Consider the following 27,982-nt stretch of genomic DNA (forward strand, 5'->3'; position numbering starts at 1 on the left):
TGCCCTGTCTAAGAGAGGTCTTGGCTCCTTCATGAAGGCCAAAATATGCTGTCCCCAATTAAAACCAGGCACAAAGTCTGGTCTGAAGGCACCACGCACAAAACAAATGCAATTCTTGCCTGGCTCGGCTGTCACACGGATTTCAAAGAGCTCCTCTGGACAATCATCACAGCCTCCCTGTAAAGTGAAGGGCTCAAAGGTGGAGGTTAAAAGGTGTTTAAGTGATGTGTGAAACCCTAAACACACAGCCTGGTTTTGCTTTCCTTTCCAAGCATGATGGGGAAGAAAACAGAATCACAGAATCAGAATAGTTTGGGTTGAAAGGGACCTTTAAAGACATCTAGTCCAATCCCTTCTAATGAGGGGGGCACCCTTGGGAACAATAAGGAAGAAACACATCGATATTTAATGGAATGACTGGATTTCCCTGCACTTAGCCCATCAAGCCAACATGATTGGACACATCCATTCATGGGGACTCAGCTCTGACTCACTGCTCACATCCAACATGAAGCATCCAATGCTTCGGTGCCCAGCCTCAAATCAAACAACCTTGAAAGAGTCTCTTTCCCTCAAAAGCTCCTGTGCCCTCAGGCCTACGGTCTGCAACACTCACAAATTGAAAAACACACGGAAAAGGGCAAATTAACCCATCCTCTAATAGCAGATTTCAGCAAAGCAAGCAATTTCTGTGACCAGTGACCTCTGGCCGTTTGGGAATCAGCCCTGACAAAGTCCCAGCTCCAAAGCCTGTGGCTTAGATCATCTGTTCAGGTCATTTCACAGCTCTGGCCAAGCGGGAATTACAAGAGCATTTCACCAGAGAGTGAATTAATACACGCAGCCCAGACACAGCACTGCAATTCATTATGCTGATGGATCACAGCTCCTCATTTATCTTCACACAAAAGGACCCCAAAAAGCCATCAGAAGCCTCAGCTGGAGGTCATGTGATGCATTTAACCAAATGGAGTATCTTGAACCACACACATTTCACTTGAAGGGCATAAATCCTGACAGGGACTGCCCAATTGATAGGAAGGGGCTGATATATCACTTATAGATTTGCAGCTACATGAACAGCAGCAGATAAAGGTAGGGAGAGGCTTTATTGGATACTTCCCCTCATCTCCCCTCTCACATCCTCACAGTTCAGACAACTTGCAATTAAGAAGAGGATTAGGAGGTTTGTGATGGAAAGAAAGACCATGCTTTGATAGCTCAGCCCAGCCAGTCAATAAAAGTGACTTCTTTTTATTGGATAGATTAAAAAAGTTATCATTGCTATTTCCTTTGGCAGGAAATCTTTGTCCCCTCTCCCACCCAGGATGATTTCCAAGGTGGGATATTTGCTGTGTACAAACAACAGGGGTTTGGAAGCAATAAAAAAAAAAATTGTTCCATGGGCTGACTTCATCTTATCCTTGGTTGAATGTGATGAACAAGCTGTGGTTAGAAATTCCTTCCTCACACCAGCTACAGAGATTATAATGATGTGAATCTCAGCAAGACCACTTCTCCTCCTTCATGTGTCTTTCATTTAAAAAAGCATTTAAAAAAAGGGGGGGAGGGAATCTTGCCATTAAAGCTGAGGGCCCATAATAGAAAAAAGGAACTTTGCAAATGTTTAAAATTTTAAAAGGAGATCAGAGTATATTGGTTGTGTGCCTTCAGCCCCTCTTCATTCTCAAAGGTCAGAGAAAAGCAAAGGAGAATTTCAATTGACAATGACAACTTCAGCAACCTGCCTCTCAAAAAAACCCTGGAACTCAGGTGTCCAATTAAAATTCTCATTTTCATGTAAATTTTTAACGTGGAGTAGAAAGCTTGGTGTGCATACATTTGAAGGAAAAAGAGAGGAATCATTAAAATTCTGGCTGTTGAGGTGCAGCACAATTCAGACAACAAACATTCACAGGCATCAGCTGAAGATAGCATGGAGGCAAGGTTGGGTCGTGACCCAAATTTGGGTGAAAGCCTTTTATTCTGGGAGTTTGATGTTTTAACAGGAAAGCAGGTAACACAGCCTGCAGCTCATTTTAGCCTTTCTTCTCCTACTCCTGCTGTTGTCTCCATCTCATTCTTATCGAACTGGAAGTTGAGACCTCACACAGACTTTAAAAAGACCAGTTCAGGCTGGACTTATTTTTAAGCCTGGATCAGCTACCTTTAAACTCCACGAACTCCTTTCCAGCACTAGCAAAAACCAGTGGAAATTCCAAATAGACTTGGAAAGGTGCCACCGGTGTTTTTTGGTAATGCAAGCAGAGGCAGATTTCACTGAAAAATTCATGGCAAACTCTTCTGTAAATTTTTAGCTAAGAGCTGTAACGTTCTGCTGGCTCCAAGTGGTCACCCAGACCAAGCTGGCCAGGCTGAAAGCAGAGGGGAAACAGCTCCAATGTTCCTACTTTGCAAAAGGAAATTTGCTTTGGGCTGCGCACACTCAAGCCGTGACTTTCCAATTCACAGGGGAGCTTCTGGCCAAGCTGCACCACCAACAATGGCTGCAATTCACAACCAGGAGCATTTCTGGCACGGGAGCTGCCACACAGCCGTGTTTGCTCCTTCACAGCTGCTTTTCCAAGAGGAAAAGCACTCCAGAGCCAAGAAGATCCCTGCTTATAGACTTAAAAACAGAACAGAGGAGCCAAGCGATAAAAGAGCAAAATTAAGCATTGAAAAGGCAACCAAAGGGTCCCCTGGGAGCACTTCCAGATGAAAGAACATTTAAAGAAGAAAAAAACCCTCCAGTTTAACTTGTAAGCAAACTTTAAAAAACCATCCCAGGCAACATGGGATTACAGGAGAATAATAAAACAAAACCCTTACCCAGATGATGTAACAGGGTGGTTTTGACAGCGTTATTTTCACACTTCTCCTATCAACACATCACAAGACCTCATCTCACAGCCCAGAACAAGAGGGGAGGTGCAAGTCGAGCCTCATTGCCTGGATTCCCTCTGCCAGAGCTCTTAAATCTATATTTATCCAGGGCAGGGAGGGAAGAGTCACCTCTAACAGCTTTCCCATTTACCCGCAGCTTGCTCTCACCTTCTGCTGCCTTTCATCAAACCCCAGAAGGGTTTAGGTTGGGAGGGACCTTAAAGCTCATCCAGTGCCACCCCCTGCCTTGGGGAGGGACATCTTCCACCACCCCAGGCTGCTCCAAGCCCCAGTGTCCAGCCTGGCCTTGGGCACTTCCAGGGATCCAGGGGCAGCCACAGCTGCTCTGGGCACCCTGTGCCCCTGCCTACAAACCCATTGTCACAGGCAAGAACAGAATCATAAAGGTTTGAAAAGACCTCCAAGATCACCAAGTCCCTTCTGGGACCAAATGCCACCATGGCCACTAAAGCCACACCACAAAGGCAGTGACACTACAGAAACACAGCACCTAGCCAAGGGCGCTGCAAGCACCAGCAGGACACAGAGCAAGGAGTGAAAAACCACAAGGAAAACGTTCCTATTTACCACAATATGAATTTGGGCACATTCAGTCCCCTGGAGCACCATCACCAACCTCACTGTACCCGTCTCTACATCAACCATACGGGGAGGACCTCCTGCCATGGTCAACAATTCCCATCAAACATCCAAAAGCCAAGAAATAAGAGAAAAAAGTCAAATATTTAATGCTTCTGACCAAGACCTGTGAGGGAAGAGGGCAGGGCCGAGATGCTGTCACCTGCTCACCTTGGTGGTGTCATCATGTGACCGCTGGTACCGTTTCCAGCGGCAGCCGTAGATCCCGGTCAGACAGGACAGACATAGCTGGGGCTCGTAGTACTGCAGGGGTTGGTGTTTAACCATGCTCCTTCCAGCCCCTCCAGAGCCAGCTACCACAACTCCATCAGCTCCTGGGAGCGCCCTGAGGCAAAGGAGAGAAAACAACAACAAAAAGAAGAAGGAAATTAAAATCCCGAGCGGTATTTCAATACATTAACAAGTGATTTAATAATTAACCGTGTCCTCTGGCTACAGAGAGGAGGGATGAGAATCAGATCTATTCCCAGCCCTGCCAGCATCTCCCACTCATTACTCAACGATACCGAGAAGTTTAATTAGTTTGAAAGTTTTATTTCCTTGTGCAGCTTCTCCCACACCACCAAAAGCAAATGTGTTTGCAGGAGTCATCGGTGGGGAAAGCCATGTGAGGACAAAAGCAGGAGGATGATCATCTGCAGCCCAGGTGATTGGGTTTTTGTGAATGACTGAAGCGTAGAGAGACAGAGCAGCTGCAAGAACAACCTGAAAATCGATTCGGAGACCTCCACAAAGCTGAAGCTGAGCCAAATACAGCAGTTTATTATCAGCATCCCATGGAGCCTGCAAAACAGTCCTGGACGAGGAATGAACACTTCCAGGTCTTCTACACAGAATCACGGACTGTCCTGGGCTGGAAGGGATCCAGCAAAGATCAAACTTCTGGCCCTGCACAGGACAGCCCCAAGAATACAGCATACAGTGTGTGTATACACAAAATACATACTACAGCTATTACCCCTCTCCCTTTATAAACCTCTCCCAGGGATGCAGAGCTGCATGCTGTGCTTCATCCCACAGCCCAGGTTTTCCACAGCTTCCTGAAGCTCAGGTGTGCACCCACACCCACACACTGTGGGCTGGAAGCGGAGTTTGACAGCAGCCGAGCTTGCAAAGCTTGCCCACCTTTCCCAAGAGCTCAGAGCTGTGTGCAGGGTGTGTGGGCAGTAAATCCTACCCTCTCCAGGGGAAACACTTTGCTTCCTTACATGTGGGATTCCCAGGGCTCAGGTCTTGGGAAAAGCTGGGACAGCTGAGTAACAACATCCTCACGGGCATCGGCAAAGCGTGGCTGGGCTTAGGGAGATAGACCAGCCACCTAAAAAGCTTTTCCTTGGCACATCCCATGGAAGGAAGCCTCCAAAAGCAGGGCTGACCATATTTTCCAGTCCAGCCTGTGCAGAAGGGGATGCTGCAGGCAGTGCAGACACAGTGGTGGAGTGTGGAAGTGTCAGCAGGGACACAGCTCAGCCCTGCCAGCTCCTGCCCGTGTCTGTGCCCATTCACGCTCCGTGCTGACAGCCTCGCCCTGACGCTCTCATCAGGACTCAGCATCCCGGAGGCAGGAGGTTGTTGTGGCTCCAAAGCCAGCAGCCTGTCACCAGGCTGTCCCCAGAGCCCCCAGGCCTGTGCCTCCCTCTCCCCCAGACACAGAGGCAGCTTTGTGCTTTCAGCAGAGCTGCCGGTGCTGCTCGAGGCGCTGACCCAAGCAGGGGACACGAGGTGGGCACCAGTCACGCATCCATGTGTGGCTCTGCCCAGCTCCCCACATGGCTCTGCCCATCCCCTGGGGGGTGACAGGCAGGACAGAGGCACAGGCACAGCCAGCCTGACACGAGAGCTGTTTGCTGGTCACATCCCCCCGTGCCCTCCCAGCCCAGCTGCCCCTGGTGCTGCCGTGCCACCTCCGTGGCCTCGTGTCCAGGTCACCTCCCTGCCCGCATTTCACCTCTCCTCTTGCTATTAATAAAGCTCAGCATTAGTCACTGCTCGACTTGCCTCCCATCTTCAGCTTCAAGACCATCCCTAGGAAATGAGTCTCCCCCTCTGCCTTCCCACCGCAGGCACAGAAACACTGAGGATGTCCAAAACTGGACACTGTTTAAAGGTCTTGGGCAAAACATCCTCTCTGCCCTGAGGATTCCAAGTGTGGAGCGATGTACAAGAGGCTGAGGGGTCTGTGCAAGATGCAAAAATCATTCACAGCTTTTTAACAACTCCCCAGCCAAAGCCCTCATTCCCACCCAGAAAACCTAGAAGGCTACACTTGTTCCAAGTAACCCTGCACGAATTCTCCAAAGGACAGCATCTCTCCTGATTTCCACCTCTTCCTGCTTTCTTCATGCAAGGCATGATGGCAGACAGGCCAGCTCCATCCACAAAAGCTTTCACTGGATATTTCATTTGATAACTTCCTAGAATTGTGTCAGTTTGACAGGAGAGAAATCCTTCCCTGGGAGGGTGGGCAGGCCCTGGCACAGGCTGCCCAGAGAAGCTGTGGCTGCCCCAGGATCCCTGGCAGTGTTGAAGGTTAAAAACAGCTGAAAAGGCTCTGTAAGGCACCAAGTGAAATTCCCACCAAGTGAAGTTCCCACCCTGGTTCCTCTCACTGCAAAGGCAGGCACTGTGGGAGCCCAGAATTCCAGGCTGCTCCCCACAAAAACTCAGGAAAACCACAATGACAAATCTGATTTTTTAAAAAACCCATTCCTAAATACAGTGTAATTGCTTGAGGCACAACCAACAAGCCTAAAATCATTCCCTCTTCTCCATGAGCATCACAACCAGATCCATGAAAGCCCGAAAGAGATGGGAAAGGACAAAAGGCAGCCCCCACCCTCCCCTCCACACACATGGACACCTGAGCAGTAACAGGAGCTGCAGGGAGAGAAACCACACTGACACCACCTGCCCAGAGAGCCTCGCCAGGCCAAGAGCATGGACCCAATACTTACTGCTCCTGCTTCCAGAAACGGAGTTAAGGGAGCAGCAGAAAGTCTGCAGCACCTCCCAATCACTGTGCCCATGACATCTCCAGCTGTCGAGGTGGAGAAAGCAGCCCATGAATGATTCAGCCCACTGCTGGTTAGCATTACATACAGAAATGAAAACAGGAAGCAAGACAACAGGCATTAATTATTCAAATCCAGCAACGTGCACCAGGAGGGAGGGGGGAGAAAAAAAGAAATAAAACAGAAAACACAAACCCACTCATGCTCTCAACCTTGACTTTCAGGATGCATCATTTGCCAATGGCTGTGAGCTTCTCAGAGCTGAATAACCAGCTCACTTGTCCAAAAAGGGAGAGCAGGGTAGATTCCATCTGCAAATACAATGGGAACACTTTCCAAAGGCTCCAGGATGCCTAATTAGCACACACTGCACTTCTGAGATACTGAAGTGGAGGTATCAGTTACACATTATTCCTTTTCAAACAGCTTCAGAGGGAAAAAAAAAAAAAAAAAAGGGAGAATTGGAGCTGCAAATTTAAAATGAAGCTCTCTGAGGAGATCTGGCCTAAAAATGTTTGATTTTTGTCCCTCTGAGTTAACTCCTCTATCCCTGGAGCCTCAGGGCAATATTCAGAAACCTGGACTGCAGAGGGAAGGCAACAATCAAGACCAATCACTAAAGCATCTCAGTGCCCTCGTTTTAGTGAGGGGAAGAGCACAAGTCCTGAAGTGTTCTGAGTAAAGAGTGGGGATGAAGCTGCAGAGGAGCAGGTTTAACAGCCTTACCCAAGGCTTGCTGCAGTCCAAGCCCTCCCCTTTGATCCCCCTTCCTTCACCATGAGGGGAAGAGGAGGGGCAGGCACTGATCTCTGCCCTCTGGGACAGTGACAGGACTCAGGGAATGGCTGGAGCTGTGTCAGGAGAGGTTTATGTTGGATTTAGGGAAAGGTTCTTCTCCCAAAGGGTGCTGGCAGTGCCCAGGCTCCCCAGGGAATTCGGCCCAAGGCTGCCAGAGCTCCAGGAGCCTTTGGACAGCACTGCCAGGGATGCAGGGGTGGGGTTGTTGGGGGGTCTGGGCAGGGACAGGGGCTGCCCTGGATGACCCCTGTGGGTCCCTTCCAGGTCAGGATGTTCTGTGGTTTGTAAAAGCCCAGGAACAAGCAGCTCTACTGCACTTCCAGCCACACCATGGACAGCCCTGCTCTGAACACCCTCTGCAGTTTGCTCAGGATGGTCTGGATCAGCACATCCAAAAGAAGCCCCAAAACACAGCCAAGGATGCTCTGGTGGAGGCTTATGAATAATGAGATCACAGAATCATTAAGGCTGGAGAAGCCCTCCAGGATAAAGGAGTCCAACCATTAACCCAGCATGGCCAGGTCCATCACCAAGCCATGGAATCCTGAAGCCTCAGGAGACAGACGCTGGAGCAAAGCCATTGGAAAGAGGCAGAGACACATCTTTACCTCCAGTAACTCCACCCATGCAGACGTGGAGGAAACCTGTGGTCTCCTACAGGATCACACCTGGGAAGACCCATCCAGTGGAAAACCTCAGCCTCCCACAAGGACGCTCCCATGGTTTCAGAGAGGCAAAACTGGGGAGAAGGAGGGGGAGAAGCTCCCCTCACACCTGGAGAGGTGGTGGGACACTCAAAACCAAAGCAAGCCCCAAGCACACAGGCTCCCATCTCCCAAAATTCAGGCCCAAGGAAACTCACCCCACTGGCAATGCAAATAAACATAAGAAATAGAGATTAATGGGATATTTGAGGTTAATTTTTAAACTCATTTTAAAGAGCTTTGATGGATTCTACTGATTTCCACATTAAAAGAAGTGTTTTTCCTCTTGTTGGTGACTCCTGGGATCACTGTTTATCAAGAATCTCTGCCAGTTCAACATCTCCATCTCTACTAAAACTTGTATCAATCTAATTATGCTTAAAACCTTGTTAAGCAAATAATTTCCTATGCCAATTAGGTGAGAACATCCCTGATAATCAATTAGCCTTATTGATATGCTTGTAAGGCTGCTTATCAGTTGTTCCCCTAATTATACTGGAAAATCCCAATTTTCCTTAAATACTTGTTACAAAATTAAGCTATTCCAGAGTAAACCCTACAGTTCTGTGCACAAAAAAAAAAAAAAAAAAAAAAAAAAAAAAAAAAAAAAAAACCACAAAAAAAAGAAAAATAGAAGAGAAATCTCTATTTCCCAGCCAGGGCTGAAATCATATAAATTATCTAAATTCTGGGGATTTTCATGGACTCTCCATTGGTTTTCATACACATTTTTTTTATTAATACACTGAACTCATCCAAGCCAAAGTAATGCAATTTCATTTTCCCCGAGTAGGAAAATGGAAATGGAAGAGGGTCAATATCCCCATCTGTTTAATAACAAGCTGTTACTGAGGCCTGTTTGCTCTGGCCACTCCCTCGGGAGGAAATCGAGATGCACACACACACACACCGAGCACCATTTTCCACATTTTGCTGGCACAAACCCAAAGCATCTCAGCTTGCAAGATCCAACATTTCATTTCAAGGCGGGATTGGGACACCCCAAAGCCATAAAAGAGCCTCAGGTGATTCATTTTGGGGTGAGGGGTGCCCAGGCAACGACCCCTTCGATGACCCAGCTGGGTTATTTTTCCCAACACATTGTTATTCCCCACTCTGGAAATCAGGCTGGGTCAGAGGTCTCCCACCCACTTTTTCCAGGCTGTGAACATTCATTTTTACACCGATAATGCTGCACAAACAAAAGCAGCAGATACATCAAAACTCCAGTCAGCATTTATTTATTTTTTTTCCCCCTGCCAAGCAAACAAAAAAAGATTAACTGCTGGAAAGTGTCCTTTGCCATGTGCATGTGGATATATGGAAGCTTTTATATAAGATAAGCAGGAAAGCACAACATCCTTGTCCTTAAAGCTGAGCGCTGCTGCCTCAATGACAGAAAATAAGGGTGGGGGGAAAAACCAATTTAAAGAGGGAAAAAAAGGTCTGCAGACCACTCAGAAGGGGAACATCCCTGTCTCCATCAGATCCCAGAAATGCAGGGCTACATCCCAGCCCAGGGAGAGCCTGCAGAGCCACTTTGATTCCCCAAAGTGGCAAGGGATGACCCAAACAGACACATCCCAAATAGGAGCTGGCTGACGTGGAGCCCCCTCTGGGTCTGACCTGTTGTTTATTGTTCTTAAATGTTTTCTACAAAAAAAAAAAATTACAGCTTTGAAACTAGGGCAGCGTGTAGTTCGGGGGTTGTACACTTCCAGCTAATGAAAATTCAGACTTCAAAAGATAAATACTTCAAAGGGATTACAAAAGAAAAACTTAGACTTTAATCTCCCTAAATAAATAAGCACAGGACGGACTAACGCCCTCTGCAACAGAGCTTCTTAATGTTTTCCACAAACTGAGGCAGGAATGGGTGCCTGGAACTTTGAAAGGGTGGAAGAAGAGGAACAGGGCACCGGAAAAACCTGTGTAAACTTCTGGCAGAGCAATAATCAAACACAATCTCTGCTTTCTGCACAAAGCTTGCAGGTCAAGGTGTCGGCGCAGCTCTGAAAACCCAAAATCTGCTGCAGATCCAAAAGTAGCAGGTGAATCCACAAGCAGGGGCTGAAGTAACTCCAAGCAGCAAAGCACAGGTGGGACATGAGGAAAAACATGTGACACCTCAGGTTCCCTCTGCCAAAGGATTTCTGACAACCTGAGTATAAAGAGAGCTTCATCTTCTGGGGGCTGGTGGAGAGATGGGCAACAACTCGTGAATTTCTCATCTCTTCAAGTCTGATAATGCTCTTGGCTTTTAGAAGCAGCAAAGAGTGCTTTAAGCAGCCCAAAGTCCGTGAAATCACATTTTTGGCAGAGAAAGTCAAACCTTTCCACCTCTCCAAGTCTGTGTCTGGTGGAGTCCCCCTGGGACAGCATTTTGGAAGCATTCAGAGCAGCACAACAACCCATTGGTTCAACAGCTAAAAATGTAAAATAGCAGCTAAGGTGAGGTGAGGCACCTCCAGGAGCCAGACAGCGCTGCTGATCTTGGCAGAAGACAGGGAACTGGAGGGAATCTGAGGGACAAACCCAAAGGGACAGGCAGGAAAGCACCAAACTGGTCTGGCAGAAGAGGGAGGGGAAGGGAGTGTGTTGAGTAAGAGACCCCAAGTTCAGCCTCTGCTGTCTGCAGAGCCTCTGGCAGAGATGTCCTGTGATGTTGGCATGGTCTGGCTGATGGCACCACATCAGCAGGGCTCAACAGAGACAGCCCAGGTGAAAAACAGGAAAAACCACCATGGGAAGGATGAGAAGACAACCCAGGAAAGCACAGCTGGATGCTAAACAAAATCCCATGCGCCAACAAAGAATTAAACAGTATTTAAAAGAATTAAAGAGGTTACAGAATATTTTTCCTCTCCACAGACTCCAGGAGCTTTGCCATCCTCACCAAGCTGCAAACCAGAAGTTTGCAGCAAGCCTTACCCACTGCCAGCACGTTTTTGCTGAGAAATGAAATGGAAACAGAGCTGGGTTTGAACACGCACACCCTGACGAGCAGCTTCCTCCTCGGACAAGAAATGTTTTCCCTTCCCAAACACAGCCCTGAAGAGCTCCCCATGGATGGCCAGGTTTCACCTTCCCTGCAAGGTGCCAGCAGCTGGAGCAGGAGCCTGTCCCAAACACCGCTGCAGAGACCTCGCGCCTTCCCGCAGACACTCCCTGCTGAAAACCTGGCTCTGGCAGCAGGAAAAGAAAAGTGCACCAACAACCCCAGGAACGCTCATCTGAGAGGGAGCCAAGTGCCTCCACACCCACTGCACACACTGGAATGGAAACAGTAAGGGAGGGGGGGAAAAAAGGAAAACAAAACCAGCAAGACTCATTTTCCAATCGATACCCTGCACATCTGCTGTGCAACTGCTACCCAGAGAATCAGGCATGAATCTCTCTGGCTTAATGAGAGGTGGAAAGTCCTAGTTAAATGGATTACAGGCTCTTTATTTCCTATGATTGATTCCTTCCATGTGGCTGCAGGAGACATTATTCACGGGGAGAAAGAGTTCATAAGCAGCAGAGTAGCTGAATAAATAAAGAAGAAAAACTTGCTTTGCCTTCCTGAGCAACCTGGGATAGTGGAAGGTGCCCCTACCCGTGGCAGGGGGTGAAACTGGGTGGGCTTTAAGGTCCATGAGGTAACAGATGAAGTCCAGGAGAGGTTCAAGAAGCAAAGTCAGCCTTTCATCACCTCCACTACAGCTTTGTGATCGCTTGAAAACCATGGAAACAAAAATTATGTTGGAAAAATGAGAGGTATGCATCCTCCATCCCCTCCTCCACCCCTGTGGCACAGAAGATACTTGATTTCTGCCACAGGAAGGCTAACATCCACTTTATCCTTCCAATGAAGCAGAGGTTTGTCTCGTGTTCCTAAAGCCTCCTTCCAGTTATTATTGGGTTCTTTTTTCCAGTTCTGTACAAATCAGTCTCTGCTCAATGCAAGGAGACAGACAGGAGAGTTTCCCTGTCATGAGGGAAAGGAAAATTGCATCCAAGAAAACAGATGGGTAACAAAAGACAAGTTACAACCCCTCCCAATTCCAGAGTCACTCAGCTCCAGGTAAATGCCTGTCTTGACTGGGATTCCTGTATCCTGTCAAAAGCTGGTGTTGATCTTTAGGCAGACTTGAATAAGGGCAAAAGGATTTTACTCTGTTTGCTGCAGCATGAATCTTTCAGGAGAAAGGAATTTTCTCAATTGACCTGGCAAGCAGTTGCATCTGTCATAAACGCTCCTTGCTTTCCAAAAAGCATCTCCAAATGCAGGCTAAGGTCACCCTGACACAATGAGGGATGGGGGACAGGGTGAAGGCAGGAAGGGAACCACCCCTCCAGCCACAGGGTCACTCCCAGAGTTAGCAGAGGAGGCTCACAGACATTTCCAGCTCCTGCCTGGGGAGTCCTGCTCTAATAAAAACACAAAAACAAGGCTCCATCTGCCAGTTACATCAGCTCCTGTCTTGTTTTCCTTATGGAAAGGCCCAGTCATGAGGGATTCACAAACTCATTTAGTGATACAAACCCAAGGCCTATTAGTCCAAGTGCTTTCAGTCATTTTTAAGAACTTTTAATAGGATGAGCATTGATTCTCTGAGCATTAACTCACTGTGTCCTGGTGCCCTTTTTCCAGCACCAGTGACACTCTTCCAGACAGTCACCACTGGCACATTATCAGCAAAATTGGGCTTTCAATATAATCAGGGTTAGAGTGAAACAAGGACACCTGCAGACATCTGTCTTCAAAGTAGGATGGTTGTGTTCACTCACAGGCTGCCCAGAAAAGCTGTGGCTGCCCCAATCTTGGAATTGTTCAAGCTTAGACAGGGCTTGGAGCACTTGGGATAGTGGAAGGTGTCCCTGCCCATGGCAGGGGTGGAAAGCTTTAAGGTCCCTCCCAACCCAAGCCATCCTGGGATTGCTACCAAAGGTGTCTAAATCAAACCTTTGTGGGGTTAGGATGAGCCTGGGGGCTGGAGAAGCTGGCACAAAGCTCTGTCCACCTGGGATTCCTCAAAGCACTGATCTCATTGAGGTCAGTATTTATGACCCTCAGCCTCGTGCTCCAGAGAGCATCATCTCCAGGCAAGACCCCCCCAAGGGTCCATTAATGTTTGGTGGGAATTGCTTCCAGCCCAGAGCAGTTTATCCAAACATCTGGAGCAGCTGAATCCCACAGGCACCCAGAGGCCAGGATGCAACAGCATTTCTCTCCTTCTCTGCACCACTCTAAGCTTTCTAGGAAAAAGGGTAAATTGGAAGTTCATTTTCTTTTGAGTAGCTCTGTGACATTGGAGAAGCAAAAAAACCAAACAAATCCAAGAGATTTGGAGCAGGGCAGGGTGCTCAGCAGCACAGAATCAACAATGCAAACATGCCTCAGTCAGTGAGACTGACCAGAGGGAACACATCCACCCACCACAGTGACCTTCCCTGTCCATCCCAGAAACACATCTGTGGCACCAAGAGACCAGGACACTGCTCAGGGCACAGCTTCCAGCACCACACAGGGGAAGAATTCAATAAAAAGGCTTCCTGCACATCTTTTGATGAGCCAGCCCTAGGCAAGCAATGAGAAAAGTGCAATTTTCAAGGTGACACTCGCTCTGAAGACAGAATGTCCTGCCCAGGTGGGTCAGGCATCTCCCACCTGAAAATACAGACCAAAAAGCAGCCACAGCCCAGGGAAGCAGAGAAGAACTTTCCAGAGCAGAGAACTCCCACAGAAAAACTATTATTATTAATATTGTTATTATTAGTCTCATGCACATTTATTTGAGAGGTTCTCAGGAAAATTAGTCCGTGGAACTTGAAAGAGCAAGCCAACTGCACACAAACACAGCATTTCCAGGATTAAATGGCTTCTATCCCACTTCCAGAAGGCCATTCTGGGTTTTCATCCCATCAGATTAAGATCCTGCCTTGAGAGCAACTACTGTCTGGGTAGGAGACAAGCAGCTTTCCTTCCACCAGCCAAAATATCTTTATTTCCAGCTTATTTTCCTACCAAAGCACAGTGTGATTGCATAAGTGCCTGTGTTGCTGTTCATTGCTTTCTCCTACCTTTCCTTCCCTCCCCAGGCAGCGATTCCCTGGAGCTCCAGCCTCTTCCAGCCCAGCTGGAATGCTCTCCAGGAGTTGCTGCTGGGTGGGAAAAGATCAAATAAACCTCCCCCCAAAGGAAGAGCAGTTCTAGCCCAGCCTGCTGTCAAGGACTAATCAGCAAGTACAGCTGGAGAGGGGAAAGGATGGAAGTGGGAAGATTAAAGATTTGAAATAAGTCCCAAAGAAACCAGACTGCCCTTGCTCTTGAGTCAATATTTTTTGGTTAAGTAGGAAAACATGGAGAACACTGAATAATTGACTTCACACTCAATAATCTGCTGGCCAAGCCAGTCCCTGCCACTGTTTTAAACAGACTGAAAAATACTGGGATGTCCATCAAATTAAGAGAAAGCACCATGTACCCAAGAAAGGATTGCTGCAAGTGGGAAATTTCAGCAAGAAATTTCAGGATTAGGCTCTATAAGCATTAGAAGCAAGCAAAACAAAACCAAACCAAAAACCAACAAAAAACCCAAACAAAAACTCAAACAAACAAACAAAAAAAACCCCAAAAAACAAAACAACACAAAAAAACACCAAACCCAAAGGAAACAAAGAAGAACATCACCTTCTTTTTGCTGCAATGGTTCTTACACATTGCTAAAACTCAAGGGCAAATCAACTTTAAAATTGCTGTTCCCTGGATGAGCACGCCAGGGTTTAAAGCCACCAGCATATCCAGACTGGATAAACCAGAATTCCACAGGAAAAGAGCCAGCCAAGAAAGAAAGAAAATGAAAAGTGGAGAGGTTTTTTTTTTTCCTGAAAAAGTGTTAATTTCCAGACTAGCAAAGTATAACTTGGTGCAGAAAGTAGAAGGAATCTGGTTTTGCTCTATGAAAGCAGAAGGAAATGGCAAAACAAATCACCAGGTGAATCTGTTATAGGAAAGGGGAAAAAAGGGAAAGACAATTGGGAAAGGTGGGGGAGAATCAAGTCTTTGTTCCCAAATCTGGCAATGTAGCTCTTTGTCCATTTTTCAGGAATCATTTTCAACTGAAAAGAGGAACCCATGGAAGTTTTTGAGGACGAAATGGACTTGGAGCAACCTGGTCTAGCTGAAGGATCTGGCTGGAACAAGACAATTTTATGGACTCTTCCAACCCACCCCATTCCATGATCCTCTGGATCTGAACATTCAGTTCTGCTTCACCACTGCTAGGCCTCCAATTTCCCCTGCATCCCTGGGATGGGAGCATCCTGGTCTGGGAGAGGCATGGCCAGAACTTGAGGAGGTTTTTCTCTGTCCTCCCCAGCCAGGATACAATTTATTATCATCACAGGTATCTTCATGTCAAGATTAGGGACCAGGGTTGGGGTTTGTCTGGCTCAGGGCTCATGTGAGTCCCTTGAATTTCTGTCAGTCTCCAGATTATTACCTCCAGCAGGTTCTCCTTCATTCCCTGGAGCCTGATCCTATTTTTGGATTCCCTGGGCTTATCAGCAATCTTTCACTTGTGTGCTTTTTTTATTTCCCCATCCCAGCTCTCTTAAGCTGGTTTAGAACAGTTATGTAAGAGTCCTCCAGGGTTACAAGGGGAAGGAGGCACTTTCTTCCCTGACCTCAACCCTGGCATTGTCAGCACCTCTTCCAGACCTTTACCATCCCCAGCCTTGCTGAAACCCCTTCTTTCAGAGACAGAAACCAAACACTTCACCTTCCAAATTCTGTGTTTGAGGCATTAGGTCACAGTATTTACCTTAAGCAGGCTGTAATTGTTTCTCCTGAAAAGGCACTGAATGGAAGCCCCACCTGAAGCAGAGTCTTCCTCTGTCCAGTACAGCTCTTCAGCCAAGGAAGTTGAGAAGAAACAAATCCATGGATCCTCAAGGCAGCAAGAATCAGAGCAATAAATCCTAAAGATGGATGAGGCAGAAGATGCCCCACTGATGGAAAAAAAGTAATTTTATTCTCTGTACCAGCCAAGGGCAACTGAGTTAAAGTGGTTGCCTTCCTTGGCTCTAAGCCCACAGGTGAGGGCTATGAATTAAATTTTCCATGTTCTCTCTGTCCTTTGCAGCTCAATAAAAAGCTGGAAAGGAACACAAACCCAGTGAATTTATTATTTTTATCTTGAAGGGGGAGAGAACTATGCAACTGCTAGAAGACACCTTTTTCAACCAATTCTTGATTTAATTTTGTGTATTTTTGTGAATTCTGATGGAAATTGCCTATCAGTCAAAATAAAAATAAAAAAAAAAACCCAAAAAACCTCCACAGACTCCTTGGCTCACACTCTTTTGATACAGAGTGGGGTTATGGTGGTTCCTGCTCATCCTCCATCCAGGGCTCCTGGAGTCAGCCTGCACATCCTTCAGCATCTCACCAGGCTCTGGCAATCCACAGGATCCAGCTGCCAAGGTTATTCCATCAGTGTGCTCTTCAGATAATTCCAGAGCTGACCTGAGCAGGTGGTTGCACTGCTGAGCTCCCTCCCAAGCTGAACTTCTTCTTCTGTGATATTTTGTAAGCACGAATCGCTTTCTTCAATGAATGTGAGAAAGTGACTGAAAAGAGAGCTCAGCAGGAATTTTGTATTTTACCTCTCTCCTTCCACTAGAGAAGCTAAGCCTTTTTTCATGTTTTCAAACAACCTGAGGTTTACAGCCCGTGTCTAAACTCCAACAGAGCAAGGCTGCTCAGGCTGGAAATCTCTTTTTTTCCAGCAGAAACCCCTTGAGCCAGCAATTGGCCAAACTGCTGCAAGTCATCATCTTTCTTCTCCCTCTTTAATCCTGGCTATTCACTTCCAGTTTCTTAAGGAATTTCACATATTCCAGCAAGCTGGGGGTTTGGGCCATGCTGCTTTCCAAGAAGGTTCATTCCTGTCTTCAGAGACTGCAGTGCTTCTGAGGAGCCTGTGAGACTTCGAGTCCTCACCCCCTAGCTTGGCTCATCCTCAGCAGCACTCAGAGGGTGAGAACATGCTCACTGAGCTAAAAACAAACACACTGTCCCAGTATTTCTAGCAAAATCCACTTCAATTCCAGGTATTCTCAAATGGAGTTGTTTGCTGTTCAATCTTCTGCCAAGCACTTGAGAACTTCAAGTTTTCTCATCTCTTTTTTTTTTTTTTTCTGGTGCAAATTCGTGTGGAGTGAGTGAAACCCTAAAAAACCTTCCCTTTTTGTTTTGGCAGACAGCTGACACCACCTGCTTCCAGCAGCAGGGCTGGGTTTCTATTCCAGGGACATTACCCAAGTGCTTTCCTCACACACCACCCACACTTGGGTCCCCAGATCTGTTGGGCTTCACAAATCCATCCCCGCGGAGCGAGGGCGCCGAGGCGGCTCCGAGCCTCGTCTCGCTCCGTCTCTCAGGAGGCTGTTTCACAGCTTAAGGACATTTCCTCCCCCACAGCAGATCATCTCTGCCACCCAACACCTGCTCAGCCCCCAGGTGTGAAGCCACAGCTCAGCTCAGCTCCAGAGGTCTCTCCCTGCAACAGGTGGCTCAGGTTTTGTGCGGATTTGAGCGTGATTCCTCTTAAATCTCTCCTGCAGCTCAATAAAGGCATTTTAAACACGAGCTTCTGAATGTTTTCTCCTCAGCTAATGTGGCTGATCCCAGCCCCACACCCAGCCAACAGCACAGAACAGCTGATGGAGGTCACATCGTGAAGTCCCTGCGCAGGGAAAGCTCAGCCAGCCCAACAATCCCAGAACTCCAGCAGAGCTGGATGCCAGGAAAAAGGTACAGAGGAGGCCATGGAGATGCTCCAGGGGCTGGAGCCAGGCTGGGAGAGCTGGGGGTGCTCACCTGGAGAGGAGAAGGCTCCAGGGAGAGCTCAGAGCCCCTTGCAGGGCCTGAAGGGGCTCCAGGAGAGCTGGAGAGGGACTGGGGACAAGGCCTGGAGGGACAGGACACAGGGAATGGCTTCCCACTGCCAGAGGGCAGAGTTAGATGGGATATTGGGAAGGAATTGTTCCCTGGGAGGGTGGTGAGGCCCTGGCACAGGGTGCCCAGAGCAGCTGTGGCTGCCCCTGGATCCCTGGCAGTGCCCAAGGCCAGGCTGGATGGGGCTGGGAGCAGCCTGGGACAGTGGAAGGTGTCCCTGCCCATGTGGAATGGGATGATGTTGAAGCTCCCTTCCAACACAAACCATTCTATAAATGTGTTTAAAGCTTCCAACCCCAGTTCAGTGTCTCCACATCACAAACCACGGGCTCCAGGTTTATCTCTGGGAAAGTTTCCAAAAAGAAAAAGCTGCTCAGCTTTCAGACAGGAACAGCCAGTGGTTATTCCAGGGAAACACTTTTGCTTTCTTCTGTAGTAAGATCAAAAGAGCTGATGTGACCCTCAGCTGGGAAACCCCATCCCTGTGCCACCAGCTTTCACCTCAGCTTCCCCAGCTCCTGCTCCCTGGCCAGAGAATTCAGAACGGGACAAGATGCAGAGTAATGACATTCTTTGTCAACATAAGGAGAGAAGGGTGGAGAGCCACAATTATATTCATTTTTTCATTGTCACTATTTTTAAGAGGATTGTGCTAAGTGGGTACAAACTTAAGCATCTTGAAAGAGCCAGTATTCCTGATTTTCAGAGCTTCCTCCTGTTATTGACATCACTTTAGGATGAACAAAATACACAAACAGCAACAACCTCAGAGCTTCAGCTCCAAGCCTCTGCCTAAAGCCAGGGCTATTGCTGGAGGAAGGAGCAGAGCACACAGGAGAAGACAAATCACCAGAAGTGTTTCACTGCTGTCTCATGCCATGTTGAAGAGCCAACCACATCAACTCTTTTGCCCCAAAAGAAAACCTAAACCTTTTCATCGCCTCAAAGAGCAAAAGAATAAGAGCAGGTAGAGGATCAGCTCTGACAGTCCCAGTGCCAACACCCACCAGCCAATCCCAGCCACAACACAGGCTCCTGAGATTTTCATTTTTTAATTCACAGTCGTGCTTTGTACCACCTGTGGAGGCTGAAGCGCTGGATCCCCCAAACCAGAGCTGCCAGCGGCTTTTCTCCTCTGTTATGTGGCAAACACTCTCCAGAAGAGATCTTTATTTTTAGTTTGGCAGCCAGCAGTCATTTTCAGGATCCATAAACTGTGTTCAGGATCATCCTCACCTTTGTATTCTGACAAGGCTGAATTTTTGCTTTAAGTTGCAGTGCAGTTTATTAGTCCAAAGGATTTCCAGCTCCAGTTATTGCCTGGTAGGAGCTGAGCCCCATTCATCATCCCCTTACTTACAAGACAAGGTAGCACAAGGAAGCCAAAGTTCACATCGACTTCCTGCTAAAATCAGGCCCTGGAGACAGAAAAAGCTTCATTGTGTATTTTCATCTTGTTGGGCTTTGAAATTCTGCTCACAAGATAAGCACGAGGTGGCCAAGACTTCACCACACAGCAGCCCAAGCATCCTGCCTGTTGTTACCCACAGAGAGGAGATTCCACATCCAGGCAGAGGATGGCGGGTTTAGGTCTAGATTTAGTTTAAGCCAGAGGATAACTGGTTTACTTAAACCCTGCCTGGAGGTGAGGAGCAGGTCAGATGCAGCAGAGCTCAAGAAAAGCTGTTTATGGAGACGGGAATGCGGAGTGAAGGACAACAAGACCCTTGCAGCACTCTGGTTTGACCACAGCATGATCCAGGGATTCCAGCCACAGCCCACATTTCCAAAAACAACACTCAATTCCCCCTTTTTGGTCGCTGAGAACAGGAATACACAATGGAGGAGCAATGTTACAGCCTAAAACCTGAGGGGAGCAACAGGACCTCCATAGGATTAATGCAAACAGCAGGTACCAGAGAGAACAAAGAAATCAAGTGTGATTTCACTGCAGCTCCCAAATCTACCCTCCAGTAAAGTTCATCCAACTTAAAAGTAGGGTTTAACTTAAAAGTTAAGCCCAAAAATTTGGATTTAACTTGGAGAAGACTCAACCTTCTGTTTACTTCTGCTCAGCCTTCCGACTGTCAAGGCTTGAACACGCCAAAGCCCCAAGGAAAGAGATCAAAGAGCAAAGGCAGGACGGGGAAAAGCTCAGCTCCCAGAAGATCGTCCCTGTGCAGAACCCTCTCAGAGCTGCTGACACTTTTTGGCAGCTCATGGGGGCACAGTGGGAGCAGACGTGACAATTCCTGCTCTTTGCACGAGGCTGAGGTGGCAGCTCCACCAGCACAAAGCAGACACTGCAGGAACAGAAATCTCCTCAGGAAAAGAGAGGTTTTGGATAAAAACACGTACTTGTTATAGGAAACACAAAGCAAAATCTCAGTGAAGTATTTAAAAAGTTCTTTTAAAATATTCCTTTAAAAATATAGTGAAAATGCATTAAAATAATCATCGTGTCTCAGCAATTCTGTCACTTTCACCCATCCACCTGCCTTCAGACCACACAATGTGCTTTCTTTCAGGCTGACAATAATGAACATGAAGCCTCTGGAGGATTTAACCACAAAAGCCCAAATCAAAAATCACCTCCACAGATGGAGGAAGACCAGAATCGTGCAGCAGGTCTGTCTTGCCATCACCCTCTGGAAATCTCATCCAATCTCAGGATGTCACATTCGCTTTTTTTTGCCAGATTACTGAAAAATCTGCCTGAGATGCTGAATCACACATGAATCATCACAGAATTGTTTGGGCTGGGAGGGATTTAAAGCCTATCCAGTGCCACCCCTGCCATGGCAGGGACACCTTCCACTGGTCCCAGGCTGCTCCAAGCCCTGTCCAGCCTGGCTTTGGACACTTCCCAGGATCCAGGGGCAGCCACAATTTTCCTGTCCCATCACATCAGACCTCATCTGGCTCATCACAGCAAAGCTCTCTTTTCTCACATTGCACAAAACCACGCCAAAATCTTCCTTGCCTGCCCTGCAGCAATGCTTGGACTCTTCTCTGGCTGCCACAATCCTTCTGTGCTCCATCTCTCCACCCCCACCCAATCAGGACATTGCAAAACAGAAGAAAAAAACCCAAAAAAACCCATCCAGAGAAGCACTGAAAAGAAATCTCACCATCCCAGTCTGCAGCACAGATGATTTCACCCCAATTACTCACTCTTGTCATGCAAAATAAGAACTACAGGAGAAAATTCAGCTCCTGATCCAGACAACACAGCAGCCAAAAATGAAGACGCTGCCCCAAGCATTTCTTTCAGAATTTGACGCGCTGGGATTGGTCTGTCAGCATGTGAGGAGTCTCTCAGAAGTGTTTTTGGAAGGAAGACTGATATTAAAGACCAATTATACATCTGAATTTGAGCCTTCAGCCTCTGATTCAGGGGAGCCCGAGGAACACGCACGTACAGGAACAAGGCGTTTAAAAGGGGGGGAAAAAAGGAAAAAGTCTTCAAGTTATGCAGAGAATCTGGGCAAAGAATGCAAATTCTGACCTACTTCTCCCTCCTGACTGGGAGAGGGCACGAGGCAGCTGCTACTGCTGCTCTGCAAGCGCAGGACAGGAGCAGGAGCCCTGCCAGAACTGCTGCAGCGATGCCTCTTCTGGAGGTGAAGGCCACCACCCTTCTGGCCAGGCAACAAGGCCACAACTCCCCAGCCCAGCAGCACCATCCTCCAGGGAGCTGGGAGGGCTGGAGCCTTCCCACAGCCTCCCTCCAAACCTGTCCCCAGGATGGGAGGGGGACAGGGACAAAGCCACAGAGGGGATGGACACATCAGGTTGACTGTGATGGACACACAGGGAATGCCAAGGTCTCCACGAGGGCCATCCACTGTCCCAGGGCAAGGGACATCCCAGAGGGGAGGAACAGCCAGCCCCTCCAGCAGTGGAGGATTCCCAGTTTTATCATCCCAGCTGAGGATGTCAGCCAGACCTTCACAAGCTGCCTGCCCAGGAGCCACTGACCTTCTGCAGGAAAGTCCTTACCAACTCCTCACCCCAGCAGGATGGAGTCCAGTCAGCCCAGTCCCTGATCCCAGCTGGAACCAGTGGCAAGATTCACCCAGGACTTTCCATCTCAGAAGGGTCCAGTTCTCTGTGCAGTCCCAAAACCAGAGTTATCTTCAGGAGCCACGAGAAGTCTTCCTCCCAGCACAGAATTTTCTAGAGGAGAAAGCCTTCCAGGTGTCAGAAACTCCATCTCAGGCAGGGCAGGAGCTGATCAGGTCAGCCCCCAGCTTGGGTCAGAGAGTCCAGGATGTGTCACTGCAAAAGGTTTTGATTTTAAAGCACTGAGCTGTGCCAGCACAAGGTGACAAAGAATAAACACAGCCAAGAAGAGGAGCCATCACTGTCACCCCAAGCAGAGATCCAGCTCATTTCCCAGTCATCTCCATCTTGGAGCAGCCTGGGCTAGCAGAAAGTGTCCTTGTCCATGCCAGGGGATGGATGGAATGAGATGGTTTTTAAGGTCCCTTCCAACCCAAATTACTACATGGCTCTAAAACCGTCTCTAGTGATGAATTTCCGTAAAAAAAACTGAGTTTTCATCAGTGCTTAGCATGCAATTCCTCTAATATATCATACACATTTGTCTTTTAATGAGGCAGTCTAAGGTACAGGATCCAGCATTCCCCAAACCTCCTCTTGGCATAAATGAAATTATAGACAGAGCCATAAAATCCTTGCTGCTCTGGCCAGGAATTGCAATTTCTGTCCAAAGCCTGCTGCAAATTCTGATTATAGAGAAGGCTTTGTTCAGCCAGTCTCCTTCTTTTCCCTTAGGAAACCTGTATGTCAAAAGACCAATAAATGCTGGTAATTTATTATGTGGAAAGACAGAACTGAGATCTAAGACGAGTTTATGTCTGAAATGGTCACAGAGCCCCGGGATGGCAAGTCAGAATTGTTGCTCTCTGTTTACACACACATAAATACCCAGGGATGAAAGAATGTCAAGGAGAGAAGAATTATCAGCACCATAGGAGCATTGAGCAGAAAAATGTGGTTCAGATTTAAAGGTTGTTCAGGGATTGTACTGCAAGAAAATAAAATTTAAAAAAAAAAAATCAATGAAAAAAATGATAAGGAATAAGGTCATTTCAATTTGCAGTCTGTTTATCAACATTGATTAAGGAAAGATTTGTTTTATCCTAAAGGACCAGCAGGGGAATCACTACAAGGCTTTAAAATTCTCCTCCACCATTCACAGATGCCATAGCCTGGGCTCTGGAAGCATGTGTGGTATAATTTTGATGTTTAAACACACAGACAGCATTTGGGTTTCTTCCAGCCTCCCAAACATCCAAGAAATCCTGCAACAGGCCCAGGATGTGGAATCCTGCTCATCACCACCTATGGAGACACCCAAAGCACACCCTGCCAGGTGATTCCTCGCTTCCCTCTGGGCTCTCCCCAGGGTTTGGAACATTCCAACACCTCCCAAACAACTCCCTTGGCCTTGCCTTTTCTGTACAGCTGCAGGCAAGTTAACTTTTTCCAACTCCATGGGATGCAGATTACAAAAATCTCCCTCACCCTACCAAAAAAAAATAAAAATAAAAAAAAGAGGTGGAATATTAAATGAAACATCTAATCTTTTCCACCAAAGCCAGACTGCAAACAGCCCAAGAGTTTAGACAAGTACCTGGGAGGTGGAAGAGACTTTCAAACTTGTTTTATTCCTCCCACATCCCAGGTGACCTTCCTGCCTAATCCATGAGCAGATTTCCTACACAACCCAAGAGGAAGGGAGCTCTCAGCTCCAGGATGGAGTCCCCAAGCACTTCAAGCCCCTGTTGTTTCAGGACAGAAACAAGGGGTGCTTGCAAGAGCTCCCAGGGAGATCTGTCCCACCAGGCATTTGGGCAATGAGGAAATTTAACTCCACATGGATTTTCTTTGGGTTGGAGGAGTTTAAGACACCCAACTTGTGTGTAAAGAGTGGGAGGGGGAGAAAAAGTGTTCCACAAAGAGTCAAACTCCTCCGTTTCTAAGGGGTGGTGGGAGATCCACTGAGGAAAAAGTAGAGAAAATCACACCCCGTTCACTCAAAGTTCTTTTCTTGTAACACCACCACCTGACAGAGGAGCACAACAGCACAGCTCAGAACAGCCAGGGAGGCAGGCAAAGCCAAGATCACCCTGATCCTGCTCCATGAAAACACAGCAGTTATTGCTCCAGGGAAGCCACAGCGATTTTTGTGCAGGAAACCTTGTGCCTGCTGGACAAAGCACTGCCAGAAGCTTGGGTCATTCCTGTGTCCTCAAACTCGTCTCCATAACTGAAGACAAAGCTCTGACTGAAGGCAGAGTTCTCCAGCTGCTGTGGAACTCCAGCTGCAGATTTTGGGAATACCAACAGCCATCCAGCAAATTCAAAAATGGAGTTGGAAATCAGAGCTACAAACTCACCACAATGTGCCTCAAAAGGTTGGATGCTTGTCCCTCTTCCATGCCATCCCATGTCTTTCTTTCAGCCTGGGAATGTAACCAGTTCTCAGGGAAATAAGGCTTCATAACCATCCTTCCTTTTCTTCAAATTCCCCACAATTCAGCTGGGATCTTCTCCCAGCCTTTTCCAAAGATCTTTCACTGATGCACTGCTATATTTGAATTCAGGCACTGATGCACACAGGCCGCCTTTGGGACTCTCCACAGCCTGTGCCACGACTGGACAACCTTTTCCATGAACAATTTCTTTCTCATCTCCAATCTAAACCTCCCCTGGAACAACTTGAGGCTGTTTCCTCTTGTTCTATTATTTGTTACCTGGGAGAAGACACTGATCTCCCTCACCACTTGGGAGACAAAGGCCCATCAACCCTTCCATGACATTTTGAGGGAGATAAGGATATAAATTAACTCCCCATCAAATTTGCTTCAATGTTAATTAACTGTGTCTCTTACAGGCCTGGCAGTTTTAGGAGTCTGAACTGCCTGAGGTTTTAACAAGAAGGTCACTTCTGCAGCTACTAAGAAAGCTGGATTTTGTCCCTCACCACCTTCAGCCTCGTTAGACACAGAATTCAAGTCTTTTCACACAGCTCAGAGCAAGATGCTGTGCTATGGACACAATGGAAGAGGAGGTTTTCAGTCACCATCCCCATTTGCCTTTCTGCATCCTTCTAAGACAAATTCCACCCTCTGAAATTTTCATTAAACTGAAGAAGACCAAAGATCTTTTTTTGCAGCCCAAACGAGAGTAGCATTCACCAAATAAAAGACAGTGGTAGTGGGGAATCAATACAGCACAAACATCCCCTGTTTTGCCACTTTAATCCCTCCAGCAGCCTATCAGCATATTTCAGAACAGTCACCAGCCAAATATTAGATTTTCACTTGCACTGGACCGTAATTAGAACACCCAAGTTTCCAAGAGTCAATGAAATACTGTGAAATCCACCAAAAGTCTCAGGTTGGCCTTCTGTGAGCAGCTCTATATCCCACCAAGCACCAGAAATGCTGTGTTCAAGGCTCTGCCTCTGCTAAACTTTCCTTAATCTGCCCCAGAGGTTCATAATCAGAAGAAATCTTTCCCTGCCAGGGTGGGCAGGCCCTGGAACAGGGTGCCCAGAGCAGCTGTGGGTGCCCCTGGATCCCTGGGAATGCCCAAGGCCAGGCTGGACAGGGCTTGGAGCAAGCTGGGACAGTGGAAGGTGTCCAGGCCCATGGAAATGGATGATTTTGAAGGTCCCTTCCAAACCCAAACCTCTCAATGTGCTCCCAAAAAAAAAACAAACCAGCACAGCTGCACAAAGCAGGTTTTCCAAGAGGCCAAAAAGAGGAAGAAGTTAAAGCCCTGACTTACGAAGATGGTGATTTATGTGCTGCAAACACACACTGGGCAGGGGAGGAGGATAAATTAGCACCAACAGCCCAAGCTGACACATCTTTGCTGCTGGCCTCCTGTCACCTCTGGGACAGGGATCCAACTGCAGCAACAAGACAGGGCGACGCCAGCCCCGGTGATTAACTCACATGTGTTAATTACAGGATGTAAACAGTGCCCTCCCCTGACCCACAGCCAGGTCAGGCATTTGCAGCTCAAGCAGTGCCCTCATGGCTGCACATGTGCCACGTCTGGCAGAGCCACTGCAGTCCCCTCCCTGCTGGGGCAGCACAGGACATCGGGAATGGCACCAGCCCGACTCGGCACTCTGCATTTCTGCCCCCACAAACCTCCTCAGTGCTCAGAGCTCACAGGGCTTCTGTCACCAAGAACAAGCCAAGATTAAAGCCCTGTGTCAGCACAAACATCCAAGGAATATCTGGAGGGACACAGCTCAAGGTGCTGGGGGATGGACACACTGGGCAGAGCCCTGCAAGGCAGGAACTGGGAGTACTGGTGTGTGAGCAGCTGGACATGACCTGCCTCATGCACTGGCACCCAGAACCCTGGGCTGGGGTGTGACCCCACCTGCAGAGCTGCCCCAGCCCTGGGGCCAGCAGCACAAGGAGCTGGAGCTGCTGCACAGAGTCCAGAGGAGGCCCCGGAGCTGCTCCAGGGCTGGAGCCCCTCTGCTCTGGAGCCAGGCTGGGAGAGCTGGGGGTGCTCACCTGGAGAGGAGAAGGCTCCAGGGAGAGCTCAGAGCCCCTTGCAGGGCCTGAAGGGGCTCCAGGAGAGCTGGAGAGGGACTGGGGACAAGGCATGGAGGGACAGCACACAGGGAATGCCAGAGGGCAGGGATGGATGGGATATTGGGCAGGCATTGTTCCCTGTGAGGGTGGGGAGGCCCTGGCACAGGGTGCCCAGAGCAGCTGTGGCTGCCCCTGGATCCCTGGGAGTGCCCAAGGCCAGGCTGGATGGGGCTTGGAGCAATCTGGAATGTGTCCCTGCCATGGCAGGGATGTCACTGGATGAGCTTTAAAGTCGCTCCCAACCTAAAGTATTCTATTACTCTGATCCCTGAACCACCAATTCTAGTTCACAGAATCACAGAACGTGGTACAGAAGTCTCCACAAGATCCTTAAATGCTTTCCAAATTTCCTGTGCCACAAGAGCCCCACTGCTGTCAATGAGATATCCAACAAAAAGGACCCCTCAGGCAACAACCTACAAGGGCTGCCAGTGTGTGAGCAAGGCAGCCAACACTGGCAGCTTGACACGTGTCACTGTGACCTTCTGCTCCAGGAACAGCATTCCTCCAGAGGCACAACGAGATAACACAGAGACAAGGGCACCGAGGAAGTTTTTCCTGACAAACACTCGTTAAACGTCTTTTCTTGCTGTAATCTTCCCAAACTTCTCTTTGGTTTTGAATCTAAATTCCTCAGAGGAGAGCAGATCCCACCAGTCCAGGAGATGCCTAATTCTGGTAGTGAATAAACCGATGTGTGGTTTTACAAACACACTCTGAGCCTTTCCACCAAAGGAAACGCAAACAAATGTCCTCCCATCAACTTTCCTCCCAACCTTTTAAAACATGTGAAAAGCCCTGTTTCATGTTAAATTCATAACCAGGAGGCAGGGACACTCTGCTTCATGTCCTTTTTCAGTCAGGATTCCCAGGCTGCCTTCTGCTCTGAGCAGATTTCCTTCAGCACGGAATGCTGGTGGTGATGGGTTGAGTATTCCACGTGGGGCGTCCCTGTCACCCATCCCAGAGGGGTGGGAAGGTCTCAGGGGAAAAATGACTTAGAATAATGGAATAGCTGGGGTTGGAAAGGACCTCAAAGCTCATCCAGTCCCACCCCTGCCACGGGCAGGGACACCTCCCACTATCCCACACTGTCCAACTTGTGCCAGCACAAGCCATCACAGCCAAGCCTGTCTGAGCTCAGCTCAGATGATGAGTCCCTCCCAACTCAGCATATTCTGCTGTTCTGTGAGCATTTCAGACCTGTGCGTTTCTAAAGCACCCCTCCCCTTCAAAAGTTCAGTTTAAAAACTCTTTTCCCCCCAATTCCCCCTCCACAAGGATGCACCCCACAGCCTACCAAGCTCCCCTCAGTCAGGTCAG

The 27,982-nt window shown here is 48.0% G+C and overlaps 1 protein-coding gene across 4 annotated transcripts in view; it reads right to left on the reverse strand.

Annotated features, from left to right (window-relative positions):
* Nucleotides 1–27,982, reverse strand: part of GDPD5 (glycerophosphodiester phosphodiesterase domain containing 5) — a 104,343-nt gene that overhangs the window by 56,867 nt on the left and 19,494 nt on the right. For 3 of the 4 annotated variants that reach the window (XM_015635683.3, XM_033518904.1, XM_015635703.3), the window contains exon 2: nucleotides 3,697–3,871. In XM_015635683.3, coding sequence (XP_015491169.1) covers nucleotides 3,697–3,813 — 117 coding nt within the window. In that variant the 5' untranslated portion in view covers nucleotides 3,814–3,871. Of the gene's footprint in view, nucleotides 1–3,696; nucleotides 3,872–6,500; nucleotides 6,610–27,982 lie in introns of those variants that run through there. The other variant, XM_015635693.3, reaches the window with a different exon arrangement.

This window comes from Parus major, chromosome 1 (genome assembly GCF_001522545.3).
Source record: "Parus major isolate Abel chromosome 1, Parus_major1.1, whole genome shotgun sequence".
NCBI classification, from domain to species: Eukaryota; Metazoa; Chordata; class Aves; order Passeriformes; family Paridae; genus Parus; species Parus major.